The sequence below is a fragment of the Anomaloglossus baeobatrachus genome, chromosome 1, assembly GCF_048569485.1.
Source record: "Anomaloglossus baeobatrachus isolate aAnoBae1 chromosome 1, aAnoBae1.hap1, whole genome shotgun sequence".
In the NCBI taxonomy this organism is placed as follows: domain Eukaryota; kingdom Metazoa; phylum Chordata; class Amphibia; order Anura; family Aromobatidae; genus Anomaloglossus; species Anomaloglossus baeobatrachus.
In genome coordinates this window covers 64,971,244-64,989,981 of record NC_134353.1, presented here as the reverse complement: position 1 = coordinate 64,989,981, position 18,738 = coordinate 64,971,244, and the positions used below count along the sequence as shown (strand labels likewise).

Sequence of the window (18,738 nt, the reverse complement as noted above, 5' to 3'; positions counted from 1 at the left end):
CTTAGCCAATATTGACTTTGCAAGTAATTGCTGTTAAGCTGATCACTCTTTATGACATTCTGGAGTATATGCAAATTGCCATTAGAAAAACTTAAGCAGTAGACTTTGTAAAAATTAATATTTGTAGCATTCTCTAAACTTTTGGCCATGACTGTAAAGGCCCTGTCACACAGAGATAAATCTGCGGCAGATCTGTGGTTGCAGTGAAATTGTGGACAATCAGCGCCAGGTTTGTGGTTGTGTACAAATGGAACAATATTTCCATGATTTCACTGCAACCACAGATCTGCCAAAGATTTCTCTGTGTGTGTGACGGGGTCTTAAGGCCCTGAACACACTAGAAAATGGAATTTTCTTAAGAATGAATTTAGGCTACATTTATGCTACGTCTAGCACTGCAGCATAAACGCATGTGTTCTGCGTCCCCATCAAAGTCTACGTAACTTGTGCAAATTCCATCCCCACGTTGCGTTTTAGATTGCAGCGATTTGGATGCTGACATTTTTGGCCGAATCGCTGCGTTCTAAAAAGCAACATGTCACTTCTTTTGTGCGTTCCGGATGCTTTTCCAACTCTGTCTATGGTAGAGCAAGCATCCAGAACGCATCCAGAACGCATTCAAAATATTTTTAAAACGCAGCTTTTCGGCTGCGTTCTTTAAACGCACATGCAGTGATAAAACGCTGCGGAATATTTGTCACAGCAAAATGCAACGTGCGCACATGGCCTTAATGTTAATAAGGCCCCGACCATGCGGCAAAAACGGCACCGACCATGCGGCAAAAAACGGCACCGACCATGCGGCAAAAAACGGCACCGACCATGCGGCAAAAAACGGCACCGACCATGCGGCAAAAAACGGCACCGACCATGCGGCAAAAAAACGGCACCGACCATGCGGCAAAAAACGGCACCGACCATGCGGCAAAAAACGGCACCGACCATGCGGCAAAAAACGGCACCGACCATGCGGCAAAAAACGGCACCGACCATGCGGCAAAACGGCACCGACCATGCGGCAAAACGGCACCGACCATGCGGCAAAAACGCACGTTTTTTTTATGCTTTTTTTCAGCCAGAGGTGCGTTTTTCGCTGGAGAAACCAAACTGCAGTGTGCACACATACCCTAAGGTTATGTGCGCACTAGAAAATTGACTTTTCTGAAGAAAAAAACGCACCCTTGTTTCGCTGTGGTTTTTCCGCAGGTTGGTCCCTGCGTTTTTTTTTACCATTATCTATAGCACAAACTGCAGGTACCTGCAGAAAAGTGACATGCTCATTCTTTTTGCTGCAGAAATTCTGCAGCAAAACCTGTAGGGGGAAAAAAAATGCAGTGTGCGCACTGGGCAATGACTGCAGAAAGGTTATGAACATTTTCTGCAGCAATTCATGCAGCAAAACTGCGGCAAAAACTGCAGCGTGCGCACAGGTCCCAAGACAGCTTAACCTCTTTGCTGCCAGGAGTTTCTTCACATTTTGCACAATGTCAAAACGTCACTCATCACCCCATACCCACACACAAATTTAGTGGCTTAAAAGTGTGATCCAAATCAGAAAATTAGATACACTTATTTTAAGGAGGTGAAGTGTAACATGTGCGGAGTCCATACCCCTCTTCCAAATCTACATTTTATATTATATATCTTTATTAAATCATCCAAACAGGAAGAGAAAAAAAAAAAAAAAAAATTATATATATATATATATATATATATATATATATATATATATATATATATATATATATATATATATATATAAAAATGCATTTGTGATTAATGCCATTCTGGATTGTGTCACTTCACAAAACATTAACACCAGAATGCCTTCAAGTCCTTGGTTCAGACATTTTCTTTCAGGGCACATTTAGGTTGATTGGCGTTACAAAAAAAATAAAAATGTAAAAAATATTTAAGAAAAAATAAAAATAAAAAACACAAATGTGCAGTAGCTTAATGTTCACCTTAAAATCAGTCATGAAAAGGAAAAAAAAAATAAAAAAAATTTACATTTCCCATATGTCCACTTCATCATGCAATCATTTTCTAGATCAGTAAAATTATAAAAAAAAAAAAAAAAAAAAAATCAAATATTTTTTTTTTTTATGTGGTATTTGACAATTTTCCAGGCATATTCTGAAGCCAGCAAAGTCTAAGATTTCTGAAGTGTACCGTTTGGGGGTTTTTTTGTTTTTTTAATTTTCTTGCAGATTTTGTTGCATTTCTTTTTCCTGCGTTTTTTTGCCCTTCCAGTCATTGACTTTACAAAAACAAAAATACAAAACAATGATGCACCAAAAAATGCATGCATTATTCTGCCAGAAGACGCAGATTTTAGGCTGTGCGCACTTTGCATCGAAGTAGTTGCAGTTCTAAACACATTCATTGGCAGAAATGGTCTGTCAAATTTGGTTTTCACCACAAAAACACTAAAAATACGCGTGCGTTTTTACAGTGTTTTGACCGCGATTTACATGCTTTTTCATTGCTTAAAGTCAGATGCATTGTGAATACAAATACAATGCTAAATAAAGTTTAAACATTCAAACACTATGAAAAAAAAAGGAAAAAAATGATTAATATGATTAAAATCATACACAAAATAGCTAATTTTATTAAAATAACGGTGTGCTAATATTTATGTATAAAATAGCATTAAATTATTGATTTTTATTAATTTGTCGGACTATGCGTGTGTGTAAAGGGACATATTATGCCCTTAATATATTGTCAAAAAAGCATGTTAAACGCTGGGATTTTGATTTAGGATGCGTTTTGAAACTTCTCATCGACTCTAATGTTAGCAAAACGCTGCCAAAATGGCAAAAATAACCGACATGTTGCTTCTTTAACCGCTGAGATTTTGACAAATTTTCGGCAGCTAAAATGCAGCGTTTATAACAGCAAAGTGCGCACAAGAAAGCCCTATTTCCCATAGACTTTGCTTAAAAATCAAAACTCATGCATTTTTGCATTAAAACGCTGCAGTTCAAAAACGCAAAGTGCGCACAAAGCCTTAAGCAGACAATTTCTGCACCAGATCTGCAGCGTGCGCACATACCCATAAAGTATTCCATTAAAAAAAAAAGTACATTTTTAGGCGCTACAAACTGCAATAAAATGAAAAGTCATACTTTGCCATTAAAACGTAGGTTTCGCTCCAAATTTTTCATTTTTAAAAAGGAGTAAGCGGTTTAACCCCTTCACCCCCGGACAATTTTCCATTTCTGTTTTTTTTTTTTTGCTCCCCCCTTCTTCTGAGAGCCATAACCATAATTTTTCCGTCAATCTTGCCATATGAAGGCTTGTTTATTGTCGGACAAGTTGTACTTTTAAATGCTATGTTCACACTTGCATTGTTTTGCATCCGTCACAATCAGTTGTGTGACTGATGCAATGGATGCGTTGAAGATAGTGGCACAACTGATGTGACGGATGCTGTAAAAAAAAAAAAAAAAAAAAAAAAATCAGAACGATCCATTGTTTTTGGTTTGGGTTTTTTTGCCGGCTTTTTGTGAATAATCAGCTGATCGTTCACATAAGCTGGGCGATCAGCTGATCGTTCACATAAGCTGGGCGATCAGCTGATCGTTCACATAAGCTGGGCGATCAGCTGATCGTTCACATAAGCTGGGCGATCAGCTGATCGTTCACATAAGCTGGGCGATCAGCTGATCGTTCACATAAGCTGGGCGATCAGCTGATCGTTCACATAAGCTGGGCGATCAGCTGATCGTTCACATAAGCTGGGCGATCAGCTGATCGTTCACATAAGCTGGGCGATCAGCTGATCGTTCACATAAGCTGGGCGATCAGCTGATCGTTCACATAAGCTGGGCGATCAGCTGATCGTTCACATAAGCTGGGCGATCAGCTGATCATTCACATAAGCTGGGCGATCAGCTGATCATTCACATAAGCTGGGCGATCAGCTGATCATTCACATAAGCTGGGCGATCAGCTGATCATTCACATAAGCTGGGCGATCAGCTGATCATTCACATAAGCTGGGCGATCAGCTGATCATTCACATAAGCTGGGCGATCAGCTGATCATTCACATAAGCTGGGCGATCAGCTGATCATTCACATAAGCTGGGCGATCAGCTGATCATTCACATAAGCTGGGCGATCAGCTGATCATTCACATAAGCTGGGCGATCAGCTGATCATTCACATAAGCCGGCCGATCAGCTGATCATTCACATAAGCCGGCCGATCAGCTGATCATTCACATTAAGACGGCTGCCGGGCTATCAGCTGATCATTCACATAAGACAGCCGCCGGGGCTATCAGCTGATCATTCACATAAGACAGCCGCCGGGGCGATCAGCTGATCATTCACATAAGGGAGGGAAGACCTTGCTTCACCATATAGGTGCTCAGGAGAAAATATGTAGACTAAAAAGGGGGGAGAGCTCCGGCACACTACCTCAATGTAGTCAGACACAAAAGAGTTTCTTTTTATACTTATTTTATTTTGAAAAAAAGGATTCATGCATATGATGTCCACAATTTTAACGTTTCGACCATATTTTGGTCTTCATCAAAGGGACCATCTGTGGTAGTTAGGCCAGGTGAGTTGTTACTAGGAAATGCTTCGCGGCAAGTACCGAAGGACCGTAGCTCAAAAGCATAATTAACCATATATTCTTAGAACTATGGATCATGTGTAATACGCCCGGCCGCTATATTAGTTCGGCTCATTCAAATACTATAGTTAGGTGCAGCCACTGTTTCCTATGTACTCACTCTGTAACAGGGTCTAGTAAGGAAATAGGAGGGCAAAATTTTGCTCCAGTATCCAATGAGGTGCAACAGAGTAGTGTCCTTATCCTAGTTGAGACCAGTTCCTGTATACTCTAGTGTTGCATGCGGAAGTCCTCTGAGCAATAATCCCTGTCTAGTATAGGGAACCAGGCTGCAGTATATGTAGTAGGTGAGGGTCTCTGTTCAGGTTCCTAAATGGTTATGGGTATCGCCCAAGGGGGACCGGACTGTCTGAACCGTGTGAAAAGGCAACAGGACCTACTCCCTCAGTGTGGCAGTCTGCCCATACCCATAACCATTTAGGAACCTGAACAGAGACCCTCACCTACTACATATACTGCAGCCTGGTTCCCTATACTAGACAGGGATTATTGCTCAGAGGACTTCCGCATGCAACACTAGAGTATACAGGAACTGGTCTCAACTAGGATAAGGACACTACTCTGTTGCACCTCATTGGATACTGGAGCAAAATTTTGCCCTCCTATTTCCTTACTAGACCCTGTTACAGAGTGAGTACATAGGAAACAGTGGCTGCACCTAACTATAGTATTTGAATGAGCCGAACTAATATAGCGGCCAGGCGTATTACACATGATCCATAGTTCTAAGAATATATGGTTAATTATACTTTTGAGCTACGGTCCTTCGGTACTTGCCGCGAAGCATTTCCTAGTAACAACTCACCTGGCCTAACTACCACAGATGGTCCCTTTGATGAAGACCAAAATATGGTTGAAACGTTAAAATTGTGGACATCATATGCATGAATCCTTTTTTTCAAAATAAAATAAGTATAAAAAGAAACTCTTTTGTGTCTGACTACATTGAGGTAGTGTGCCGGAGCTCTCCCCCCTTTTTGATCATTCACATAAGACAGCTGCCGGGGCGATCAGCTGATCATTCATATAAGACGGCCGCCGGGCGATCAGCTGATCATTGACATAAGCCGGGCGATCAGCTGATCATTCACATTAGCTGATCGACCCGGCGGCCGTCTTATCATTCACATAAGCCGGCCGCCAGGGCGATCAGCTGATCATTCACAGAAGACGGGCGTCGGGGCGATCAGATGATCATTCACATAAGCCGGCAGGCGATCATCTGGTCGATCCGGCCGCTGGAACTGAATTTACAGTAGATCATGTTTTTTTTTATTGGGCGCATGCTCACAGTAAAAAAACGATCCGCCACACACAAAAAATGCTACATTCATCGTTGCTCCCACCTGACGGTCAGTCAGTAAACAACTGATCCGTCACGCGGCGGATGCAACGCAGGACCATCAGTCACAATCCGTCACTAATAGAAGTCTATGGGGAAAAAACAGTCCTGCAAAATACTGCAATTCCTCAAGGCGACGGATTTTGCCTGATGCAAAACAACGCAAGTGTGAACTTAGCTTAAGTTTTACCATAGAGTGTACTGGAAAACAGCAAAAAAAAATTCAAAGTGTGGAAAAACTTAAGTGTGATGGCACAATAGTTTTTGAGATCTTTTATTCACAGTGTTCACTATATGGTAAAACTGATGTCTCGGGTCTTTACGAGTTCGTAGACAACAAACATGGATAGGTTTACATTTATCTAAGGAGCTAAAACATTCACACGTTTGTCACAAAAAAAAGAGGCACACTTTTTGCGCCATTTTCCGAAACCCATAGCATTCTTATTTTTCGGGATCTGGGGCTCAGTGACCGCTTATTTTTTGCGTCTCGAGCTGACGTTTTTAATGGTATCATTTTTGCGCAGATGCCACGTTTTGATCGCCTGTTATTGCATTTGCGCAAAATTTATGACGACCAAAAAAAAAAAATAATAATTTTGGCGTTTTGAATGTTTTTGCCGCTACACCGTTTACTGATCAGATCAATTGATTTTATATTTTGATAGATCGGGCATTTCTGAACGTGGCGATACCAGATGTGCATATTTTTTTAACCCTTTCATATTCAATGGGCTGAACAGGGGGGTGATTTGAGCTATTAGGTTTTTTTTTTTTTTTTTAGTTTTTGTTTACTTTACTAGGTCCCCCTAGGGAGCTATAAGGATCAGCAGTATGATCACTCTTTCATTTCTCCAGATCACAGCTACACAGCTGGGATCTGGAGAAAAGCTGCTTTACTCTCATACACTGCCTCTGACGTCAGTGAGAGAAAGTGACTCATGATAGCTACAGGAGTCATCCTATGACCCTGTGCTACAATGGCAACCATCAGACGTCACGTGATCATGTGATGTGACTTCTGATGGCGCTGGGTAAGATAATGCTTGTCGCGGCGTACTGTTACATCTCGCTGTCAGATATTGAAAGCGAGATGTAAGGGGGTTAATAGAAGCGGGTGCAACACTATTCCACTCGCGCCTGGCAGACACTTGTCAGGTGTTGAAATCAGCTAACGTGTGCGGATCACCGTAGACTGCCCGAGGCAGCCTGTGGGGATTATAGTGACAATCCATAGATTATAGTACCCAGTACGTCATGTGTTGTGATAAGGTAAAAAATAAAAACAAAAAAAAAACAAACATTTTCTGCTGATTTTCTTCTGACTAATGTGTGGTCGTACTTTACTGTCTGAGCACACATCACGGATCAGAAAGAAAAAGGATAGACACTTGGAGGTTACATTGTTGAGAACTGGTTTCCAGTTTCAAGAGTGCATTTGCAGAGCCCCTGAAGTATCAGTGTAGATGAAACCCACCACCCCCAGAGGTGACCCAATTTTTGGGAAACCTTATCCTTTGTGGTATTCAAGTGATATAGTGACTTTTGACACCGAAAGGGTCTAAATGTGCAACATAAAGTGAGCAAATAATTACCACCTCTCACATTCAGGGTTTCCCCCTCAATATTAACATGGGACTTTATGCGTCAGCGTGATTAATGAGATACCAACAAAATAATTTATACTTCAGTATGTTTGCACAACAAAAAAAATAAACATTGTGCCTCCATAATCGGGGAGACAGAACATTTTCATTTTTATTGTGGACAGACGTGTGAGGATTTATTTTATGGAAGCACTGGGTGTACTTTTTATTGGCACCGTCTTGGGCTGTAACTATTTAATCGCTTTTTATTTCTTCACCTCTTGTGAGACTAAGTAGAACTTTAGCTGGTATAATATTTGGACTTGTGACTTTTTGATGATATATATATATATATATAGAGCGAGCGAGCGAGAGCGAGCGAGTGCGAGAGAGAGAGCAAGTGCGAGAGAGAGAGAGCGAGCGCGAGAGAGAGAGCGAGCGCGAGAGAGCGCGAGAGAGCGAGCGCGAGAGAGAGAGCGAGCGCGAGAGAGAGAGCGAGCGCGAGAGAGAGAGCGAGCGCGAGAGAGAGAGCGAGCGAGCGCGAGAGAGAGAGCGAGCGCAAGAGAGAGAGCGAGCGCGAGAGAGAGAGAGCGAGCGCAAGAGAGAGAGCGAGCGCGAGAGAGAGAGCGAGCGCGCGCGAGAGAGCGAGCGCGAGAGAGCAAGCGAGCGAGCGCGAGAGAGAGAGAGCGAGAGAGCGAGCGAGAGAGCGAGCGAGAGAGCGAGCGAGAGAGCGAGAGAGCGAGAGAGCGAGAGAGAGAGGGAGAGAGGGAGAGAGCGAGCGAGCGCGAGAGAGAGCGCGAGCGCGAGCGAGAGAAAGCGAGCGAGCGCGAGAGAGAAAGCGAGCGCGAGAGAGAAAGCGAGCGCGAGAGAGAAAGTGAGCGCGAGAGAGAAAGCGAGCGCGAGAGAGAAAGCGAGCGAGCGCGAGAGAGAAAGCGAGCGAGCGCGAGAGAGAAAGCGAGCGAGCGCGAGAGAGCGAGCGAGCGCATGAGAGCGCGAGAGCGAGCGCGCGAGAGCGAGCGCGCGAGAGCGAGCGCGCGAGAGCGAGCGCGCGAGAGCGCGAGACATGCGCGCGAGACATGCGCGCGAGACAAGCGCGCGAGAGCGAGAGAGAGCGCGCGAGAGAGCGCGAGAGAGAGCGCGCGAGAGAGCGCGAGAGAGAGCGCGAGAGAGAGCGCGAGAGAGAGCAATTCTGCTTTTTGGGGATTTTTTTGGGGCATTCAATGGAATAGTTAACTGACAAGCTAGTGTTCGGTTAAGTTCTCAAAATGAGTTATTGGTATTTGTTACACTATTTGTGCCGCATTTTACAGTTCCGGGCCCCCTATGGAAGAAAATGGCTATTTACGTTATTTTTTTTAATGATTTTCTTTTATTTTTCTAGAGGTGTTTTTTTATCCCTTCAACTTTGCACATTTGTGCTACATAAAATGTAGTGTTACACAGCCCAGGGGCAGGAGATCACACATCAGGTCTCTCCGGTCCCTGCAGCCTCCATTCTCTTCATAAAATCTGACCGGAATCGCAGTACGGCTGAGATCTGTCAGTTAGTAGCCAAAAAGTATGTCATTGGCTACTCAGATGCCATCCTGCAAGGGCATGCAAGATAGGCTGTTGGCAAGGAAAGTGTTTAAGGGAAAGTGTCAGCAGGAAATTTACATTTTTAATTCATTATTATTTTTTTTAATTGAGGAGTAAAATATAATTTTCCAACAATATGAGAGGGGAAGGTGGGACGCAGCACTCTTAAAACTTTCACAATAACCACTAAGCCTTGTACTAGACTCACACTTCATGTTCTGGACAAATAACCTTTCAACAGTCTCATTATCAGCAAAGGATTACAATGTCCAATGACAGAACACTTCTATATATACCTGATAGAGGGAATAGTGAGTGGATCCTGTTAAATGGGAGGAAGTGAGCTGTGACAATGACCGAAATCTCTATATACAATAGATAAAAGGATTGGCCATTCACAGTCGATGTCACAGCTCACCTCCTACTACTACACAATGTGAAATAACACTGCTATATACAGCAGATAACAGGATCCACCAATCACAATAGGTGATGTCACAGCTCACCTACTCCTGTACAATGTCAGATAACACTGCTATAGACAGCAGATAACAGAATCCACCAATCACAATAGGTGATGTCACAGCTCACCTCCTGTACAATGACTGATATCTACTGTATAGAGGGGTTAACAGGATCCACCATTCACAGTAGGTGATGTTACAGCTCACCTACTCCTGTACAATGATATCTACTGCACATAGAGGGGTTATCGGTCATTGTTAAGGAGGAGGAGAGCTGTGATATCACCTATTGTGAATGGTGGATCCTGTACTAGATACTGTACATACAGGTGTTGAAACAAAATCCATCATTCACAGCAGGTGATGTCATAGCTCACCTCCTCCTCCTCCTGTACAATGACCGATACAGTGGCATGTTAAAAGTTTGGGCACCCCTGGTCAAAATTACTCTTAATGCGAACAGTTAAGCAAGTTGAAGACGAAATGTTCTCTAAAAAGCATAAAGTTAAAGAGGATATATTTCCTTTGTATTTTAGACAAAAAAAAAAAAAAAAAATTTCATCTTTTACATTTGAAAACATTTTAAAATTAACGAAAAATAAATGGGCTGATGCAAAAGTTTGGACACCCTTGAAGACTTGTGTGATGAGATATCTTTAACCAAGATTTTAAGCCTGTTAGTAGTAGGTGTGCCCACGCTGGGTTTTTTTCCGCATTTTTAATGTTTTTTTTTCTTGCAGAGTTTAATCAATACTGCAAAATATCTGGATGTGGACACATGACCACAAGTGTTATGGCTTGTTCACCATCATCACTAGGAAAGGGCAGGTGATGCAAATTTCACAGCTTTACAAAAACCCAGCCTCCTCGAACTTAGAAATGGCAGCCATCAGGAACAGTGGAGGTCAAGATACGGTCTGGAAGACCAAGGAAAATTTCTGTGAGAGCTGCTCATAGGATTGCTAGAGAGGAAAATCAGACCCCCTGCTTGACTGCAAAAGACCTTCAGGAAGATATAGCAGACTCTGGAATTGTGGTACATTGTTCTACTGTTCAGAGACTCCTGCATAAATATGGCCTTCATGGAGGAGTCATCAGATTAAAAACCTCTCGTGTCCTCGCCATAAAATTCAGGGTCAGAAGTCTGCAAAAGAACATCTAAACAAGCCTGATGCATTTTGTAAGCAAGTCCTGTGGACAATGAAGTTAAAGTAGAACTCATTGCCCACAAGGATCAAAAGGTATGTGTGGAGAAAAAGGGGTACAGAATTTCAGGAAAAGAATATCTCGACAACCATTAAGCATGGGGGTGGATCAAATCAATGCTTTTGAGTGGTGTTGCAGCCAAATGGCATGGGGAACATTTCACATGTAGAGGAAAGAATGGATTCAATGAAATTTCAACTAATTTTTGATGCAAACAAAACACCATCTGTAAAAAAGCTGAAGCGAAAAAGGAGGAGAAAAAGAGGATGGGTTCTACAAATGGACAATTGTTAGTGATGCATGCACTGCTTGGGTGCTCGGCAAGCGTAACAAGCATTTTGGTGCTTGGTTGCTCGGTACTTATTTACACAGAGTATAATGGAAGTCCAAGGGGAATTAGAGCAATTTTTCCAGAAAATCTTAGGGGGAAAAATGCTCCAGCTCCCCATCAACTTCCACTAAACTCTGTAAACAAGTACTGAGCACCAAAATGTTTGTACACTTGCCAAGCACCCAAGCAGTTCCCTCATTACCAATAATAGAGATCTTAAATTCATCAAAATCCACAAAACACGACATCAAAAGGTGCAAGCTGAAGGTTTTACAATGGTCCTCGCAGTCCACTGATCTGAACATCACTGAAAATCTGTGACTAGACCTCAAAAGAGCAGTGCATGCAAGACGGGCCACGAGCCTCACAGACCTGGCAGACGGGCCACGAGCCTCACAGACCTGGCAGACGGGCCACGAGCCTCACAGACCTGGCAGACGGGCCACGAGCCTCACAGACCTGGCAGACGGGCCACGAGCCTCACAGACCTGGCAGACGGGCCACGAGCCTCACAGACCTGGCAGACGGGCCACGAGCCTCACAGACCTGGCAGACGGGCCACGAGCCTCACAGACCTGGCAGACGGGCCACGAGCCTCACAGAACTGGCAGACGGGCCACGAGCCTCACAGAACTGGCAGACGGGCCACGAGCCTCACAGAACTGGCAGACGGGCCACGAGCCTCACAGAACTGGCAGACGGGCCACGAGCCTCACAGAACTGGCAGACGGGCCACGAGCCTCACAGAACTGGCAGACGGGCCACGAGCCTCACAGAACTGGCAGACGGGCCACGAGCCTCACAGAACTGGCAGACGGGCCACGAGCCTCACAGAACTGGCAGACGGGCCACGAGCCTCACAGAACTGGCAGACGGGCCACGAGCCTCACAGAACTGGCAGACGGGCCACGAGCCTCACAGAACTGGCAGACGGGCCACGAGCCTCACAGAACTGGCAGACGAGCCACGAGCCTCACAGAACTGGCAGACGGGCCACGAGCCTCACAGAACTGGCAGACGGGCCACGAGCCTCACAGAACTGGCAGACGGGCCACGAGCCTCACAGAACTGGCAGACGGGCCACGAGCCTCACAGAACTGGCAGACGGGCCACGAGCCTCACAGAACTGGCAGACGGGCCACGAGCCTCACAGAACTGGCAGACGGGCCACGAGCCTCACAGAACTGGCAGACGGGCCAGGAGTCTCACAGAACTGAAAGACTTTTCCAAGGAAGAACTGATGAAAACCCCCTCAAACAAGAATTGAAAGACTATCGTCTGGCAACAAAAAGTGTTTACAAGCTGTGATACTTGCCAAAGCAGGCGCTACGAGGTACTAACCGTGCAGGGTGCCTAACCTTTTGCCTTAGCCCATTTTGTTTTTATTTTAAAATGTAAAAACATGGGGAAAAAAAAAGTTGTTTAGCTAAAATACAAAAGGAAATGTGTCATATTTAACTTTATGCCTTTTAGAGATCATTTTATCATCAACTTGCTTAACTCTTCACAACAGTAATTTTGACCAGAGTTGCCCAAACATCCACTAACATCTACATACAGCACATGGCTGGATCCACCATTCACAGTAGGGGATGTCACAGCTCACCTCCTCGTCCCTCTGTACAATGAGCAAACCCAGAATACACTTCCACCCAAACTAATCGGGGCTGAGTCAGTGTATTCTTGGCAATGTCCATGTAAAGAATGACAAGTCTAAATGTTCAGTCTAGTGGTCAGTGTAAACATTGCAAAAAATGTTTTCCGTTTTGTTTTTTTTATTAAATATAGTATGAAAAGTAAAAAAAAAAAAAACCTCATGGAGAGTTTTTGATCCAAGTCATGGATCAACAATTACCCCATATAAGTAAATGGGACAGGGGAAATAAAAAAACAAAAAAAAAAAATGGATGCCAATCATGTTGATTATTACTATTCACTGATGAAATCCTGATGGTAAAAACAAAGTAACTAATTACTGATAAAAATACAATCCAATCACTGATTAAAATTGGTCTAGTTTTTTTTTTGTTTTTTATTAGAAACAAAAACACACGCTGAACAAGGATTTTCAGCAATAAAGGCATCTCTTAGCAGGAAAATCGCTGCGTAAATAGTCAGTGTGACAAGTGTGTTGACCTATTAATTTAGAGGTCATGTAAACATGCAGCGGTTTTTTAGGCTGCATTTTTTTATGGAAATTAAAAGCCGCTATTTACAGCACCAGCAAAAGCTATGAGATTTTAGTTTTGCTGTGCGCACGATTTTTTTTTTGTTTTTTTTTTCTGCTGCAGTTTTGTGGTGACCACAAAGATGCAACATGTCAATTCTTTGTGAGTTTTGTCCCTGCATTTTTCACTAGTGATGAGGACTCACAGATACCCGGGGTTGGTGAGGGATTTGATCCCTGGTATCTGGCCAGATGGCGGTCCCCATGTAAGTCTATGTGACCAGAATCCGATGTAAAGGGATAGGAGCAAGCTGGTGTCAATGACATGGCTGTCAAACTGCTTCTACAGCCTCTCATTTACTTTCTGGGCTGCTCATTACCTTCATTGAATATGCACTGCTTACCCTGCCCACCAGCATCTGATAGTAATGGGGGGGGTCTCATAGCCGTCTCCCATTACTAATCTAGGCCTTAGTGGTAGCTGTGAGCTGACATTTACCCTTTATTACCCCGATTGCCACCACACTAGGGCAATCGGGAAGAGCCGTGTAAAGTTCCGAGACTGTCGCATCTAATGAACACGGCAATCCTGGGCAGCTGCAAGCTGCTATTTTTAGGCTGGGGTGGCCCAATAAGCATGGGTCTCCCCAGCCTGAAAATACCAGCCCCCAGCTGTCAGGCTTTAAGCTTGGCTGTGTATCAAAATTAGGCAGAAAACGAATGCAGTTTGGTTTTTTTTTAAAGAACTTTTTTTTTTTTTTTTTAATTTAAATAAAAGGGCCCCATGCAGTTCCTCTTACTTTGATACACAGTCAAGATAAAGCACAGCTGGGGGCTGCAGCGTATGCTTTACCTGTGCAAGATAGCATACTATGAGGGGACCCTAGATCTATTTTTTTATATTTATTTTCACGGTGCCATTTTTAGACCCATAGACCGGGTCTGAGATTGGAAACATCAGACACTATCACTCAGCGTTGAGGCACCTCTGACTGCAACCAATCACAGACGCCAGTGGGCGGAGAAAGCAGTGCATATGCAATGAAGGTAATCAGAGGCCGCGGGAGCAGTTACAGTTGTGCCGCAGACTCAGTAAGTATAGGGTGCTCGCTTTATTTTTTTTATTACCTGAGTGCCATGCTCAGCACTTGGGTACCTTGGATCCCGCAGAGGTCGGACTTCACAATCCGCCCATCACTATTTTTCACCTACTGAATTAAAAAAAAATAAAAAAAAAAAAAAAAAAAACAACACCACGCATTGTCAAAAATGAATGGTAAACACACGTGTTTTTGGATGTGTTTTTGTGACCACACGGTGCCGTTTTGGGATGAACGTAAAACTGCAGCATGCATACATAGAATAAGTCAGTTGTAGCAGTTGTGATTTCATGTTTTTAGTCAATAAATAATATTTTATAAAAAGGTGCCATGGTGATTTTTTTTTTTTTTTTTTTTTACTTTTTCCCCCACTTTCTGTTATACCAGGGATACCCCGAGCATGAAAGAACTAATAAGTTTGGGAAACCGTGATGTATATAATCAACTGACAAACAAGTGGGCTGTTCGGCCGGGTGTGTACAGGACAAATGTTATCTGGTTGTGTTATTTGGATGCCTGTTTTAATCGCAGGTGCAAAGTCACACGCTGTATAAATACTCAAAAACCAAAAGACGGCAAAAAGTGCTGCATAGAGATGTCCACAGGATCCGCCATATTGCAGGCTGCATTAGGCTGCTTTCACACATCTGGTTTGTGCTGAGCAGCACAATCCAACTCAAAAACCTATGCAATGGATGCGGCGAAAAAAAACTGATCCGTTGCATAAGTTTTTCCCATGCGGCCCGTCCGGTTTTTGACGGATGTGGCTTGATACTGAGCATGTGCAGTACAAAAAAAACCGCATCAGACGTCCATAGGCTTGCATTGTGAATCGCACCGCATTGCGTCGGATCCGACAAAAAACGGATGCAACGCAAGGCCATGCGGCACAATACGGCGCTAATGTAAGTCTATGCGGGAAAAACGCAACCAGCGGCAAAAAAAAAACAAAAACCGGTTACGCTTTTTCTGCAGGGCGCCGTATTGTGCCGCTCAGCAAAAACCAGATGTGTGAAAGCAGCCTGATACTGCTGGGAGGTTCTGCCACCTCCGGACAGTCACATCAGGGAGAGCCGCTCAGATATTGCTTTTCACATTCACTTCTGGATACGATGTAATAACATTGCCCCGCTGCGCGTTGAACTTTCCATCCGGCGTTTTCGTTACCCTGATGGAGGAACAGCTCCCAATGCTGGCAATGGGATCGTTCCTCCGCACGGTGCATCAGATGCAGCCGCGCAACAGCACGACCGACGTCCTCTGCCCCAGACCAGTAAATAGCGAAAAATATGGATGGCAAGTGGTACATTTAACTGCATTAGTTTTAATTTGTTGAGTTGGGGCAAAAACAAAAATAAGAAATCTGATCCTTTGATACATGAACCCAGCCAAAATCAGGTGAGAGTCTGGACCCCGGGACCTCAAATGCATGCACAAGAGAAAATGTGCAATGGGGACTGTCGCTGCAAATTATATATATACTGTGTGTGAATGTACGCTGCGGCTTTACAGGGCATAGTGGGAACACCGCAGCACGGCCGCAATGTCCACAGCAGATAAGTGCAAGGCACGACTGCATGGAAGAAAGCAGCACTGTGCACATGTGGGCACCGCTAGGAAGGGGGCACTGCAGGGTATGGGCTCATTTATACTGCTATGCTTAATTCCTGACTGTCTCCATTCCCCAGGATCTCCAATATTATAAGCAGCTGGCTATGAATAGCCTGTGATTGCACAGAGGTGTGCCCGGAGGACCGGCGAGGCGCTCCCAGTAATCATACATGTGGAAAAGGTCACCGCATGAAGACGTCTCCCAGAGCACCACACATTGCCTATACAGAGGAAGCTCAGCATCCGGCAGGGCCGCACATCTTCCCACTGATCAGCTGCAGCGTTCACATTTTGGCCATGTACAAGTTGATCCATCAGTCTGGTGGGGAACGCAGCAACGACAACGGAGGAGCGAAACCAGTCCGCGAGGAGAGGATTGTTCTTTGGGAATTTTTATTCTTTCCCTTCCCTGATCTCATGAATAAGGAATTATTCTCAGTGGAAAATCCCTTTAACATGCAATAATGAAAGGTGTATAAAATAAAAGCGCCCTGCTCTGCTTACAGACAACACGTCACATACAAGCCCTTACCTGCGGGACGCCTGTGAAATCCGAACCGAATGGCCCGTCCGTGAAGGGGGTACCGTTTAATGCAATCTGGGAAACAAAGAAAGAAACATCATAAAAGAGAAAAGTTACATTTTCCTGCAAAACCAAAACAGATCAGGCATTACCCACCAGCCGGAGGAAGCGACGGCACAGCTGCGGGTGTACACAGCCCCCCGGCCCACACAGCCCCCCCCAGCCCACACAGCTGCAGGTCCACAGCGCCCCCCCGGCCCACACAGCTCCCCCCCAGCCCACACAGCTGCCCCCCGGCCACACAGCTGCGGGTCCACAGCCCCCACCCCGGCCACACAGCTGCGGGTCCACAGCCCCCCCCCCCCCCCCCCGGCCACACAGCTGCGGGTCCACAGCCACACAGCCACACAGCTGCGGGTCCACAGCCACACAGCCACACAGCTGCGGGTCCACAGCCCCCCCCCAGCCACACAGCTGCGGGTCCACAGCCTCCCCCCCCAGCCACACAGCTGCGGGTCCACAGCCCCCCCCCAGCCACACAGCTGCGGGTCCACAGCCTCCCCCCAGCCACACAGCTGCGGGTCCACAGCCCCCCCCCCCCCCAGCCACACAGCTGCGGGTCCACAGCCCCCCCCCCCCCCCAGCCACACAGCTGCGGGTCCACAGCCCCCCCCCCGGCCACACAGCTGCGGGTCCACAGCCCCCCCCCCGGCCACACAGCTGCGGGTCCACAGCCCCCCCCCCGGCCACACAGCTGCGGGTCCACAGCCCCCCCCCGGCCACACAGCTGAGGGTCCACAGCCCCCCCCGGCCACACAGCTGCAGGTCCACAGCCCCCCCCCCGGCCACACAGCTGCGGGTCCACAGGCCCCCCACAGCCACACAGCTGCAGGTCCACAGGCCCCCCCCCGGCCACACAGCTGCGGGTCCACAGGCCCCCCCCGGCCACACAGCTGCGGGTCCACAGGCCCCCCCCGGCCACACAGCTGCGGGTCCACAGCCCCCCCCCGGCCACACAGCTGTGGGTGTACACAGCCCCCGGCCACACAGCAGCGGGTATACACAGCCCCCGGCCACACAGCAGCGGGTATACACAGCCACCAGGCGCACACAGCCCCGGCTCCATTCTAATGGACGCCTATGTGTGGGAGGTTCAGGGACCCCATTACATACTGTCTCCATACAGCTACAAGTATGTCCGGGCGCAGCGATCGCTCCTCCTCGCCATAATCACTTCGTATTGTGCAGAAGTTTTGGCGAAATTTCAGACCATCTGTTTAACCACAAGTGCCACAAACTATGCACAATAACAAACACATTGTAACGACACAAAGCACCGAGCGAGGTCACACTGCTGATCTACACTATGAAGGTGGCCTCACACAGCCCCAGTTACTCACTACAGAGGACTGTAAATTGCCACATTTTAATAAAAATTTATAAAAAAAAAAAAAAAAGCTAAAGTGAAAGTAAAAGGTAAAAAGCTGCGAGCCTCGCGCTCATGCACACAGATGTATCACTGCCCATTACTGAATAGCACAGGCTCTGTTCTGTGATCATTATTAGTGATGAGCGAGCAAGAACACTTTTCTGGGAAAATGCTCAAGTTCCCCATTGACTTCCATTATACCAATGTGGTGAAGTTGCGCTCGTTCGAGTACCGAGCACCCGAGCATGGTAGTGCCCGCTCATCACTAGTTACGAGTACTGAGCACCCGAGCATGGTAGTGCCCGCTCATCACTAGTTACGAGTACCGAGCACCCGAGCATGGTAGTGCCCGCTCATCACTAGTTACCAGTACCGAGCACCCGAGCATGGTAGTGTCCGCTCATCACTAGTTACCAGTACAGAGCATCCGAGCATGGTAGTGCCCGCTCATCACTAGTTACGAGTACCAGAGCATGGTAGTGCCCGCTCATCACTAGTTACAAGTACTGAGCACCCGAGCATGGTAGTGCCCACCCACCACTACTTACGAGTACCGAGCACCAGAGCATTGTAGTGCCCGCTCATCACTACTTACGAGTACCGAGCACCCCGAGCATGGTAGTGCCTGCTCATCACTAGTTACGAGTACAGAGCACCTGAGTATGGTAGTGCCCGCTCATCACTACTTACGAGTACAAAGCACCCGAGCATGGTAGTGCCCGCTCATCACTACTTACGAGTACAGAGCG

At 45.9% G+C, this 18,738-nt stretch overlaps 1 protein-coding gene across 2 annotated transcripts in view; it reads right to left on the bottom strand.

Annotated features, from left to right (window-relative positions):
* The window catches only part of FAM193A (family with sequence similarity 193 member A), a 239,018-nt gene that overhangs the window by 195,625 nt on the left and 24,655 nt on the right, over window positions 1–18,738 (bottom strand). For both annotated transcript variants that reach the window (XM_075346817.1, XM_075346818.1), the window contains exon 2: window positions 16,570–16,635. In XM_075346817.1, coding sequence (XP_075202932.1) covers window positions 16,570–16,635 — 66 coding nt within the window. The remainder of the gene's footprint in view (window positions 1–16,569; window positions 16,636–18,738) is intronic.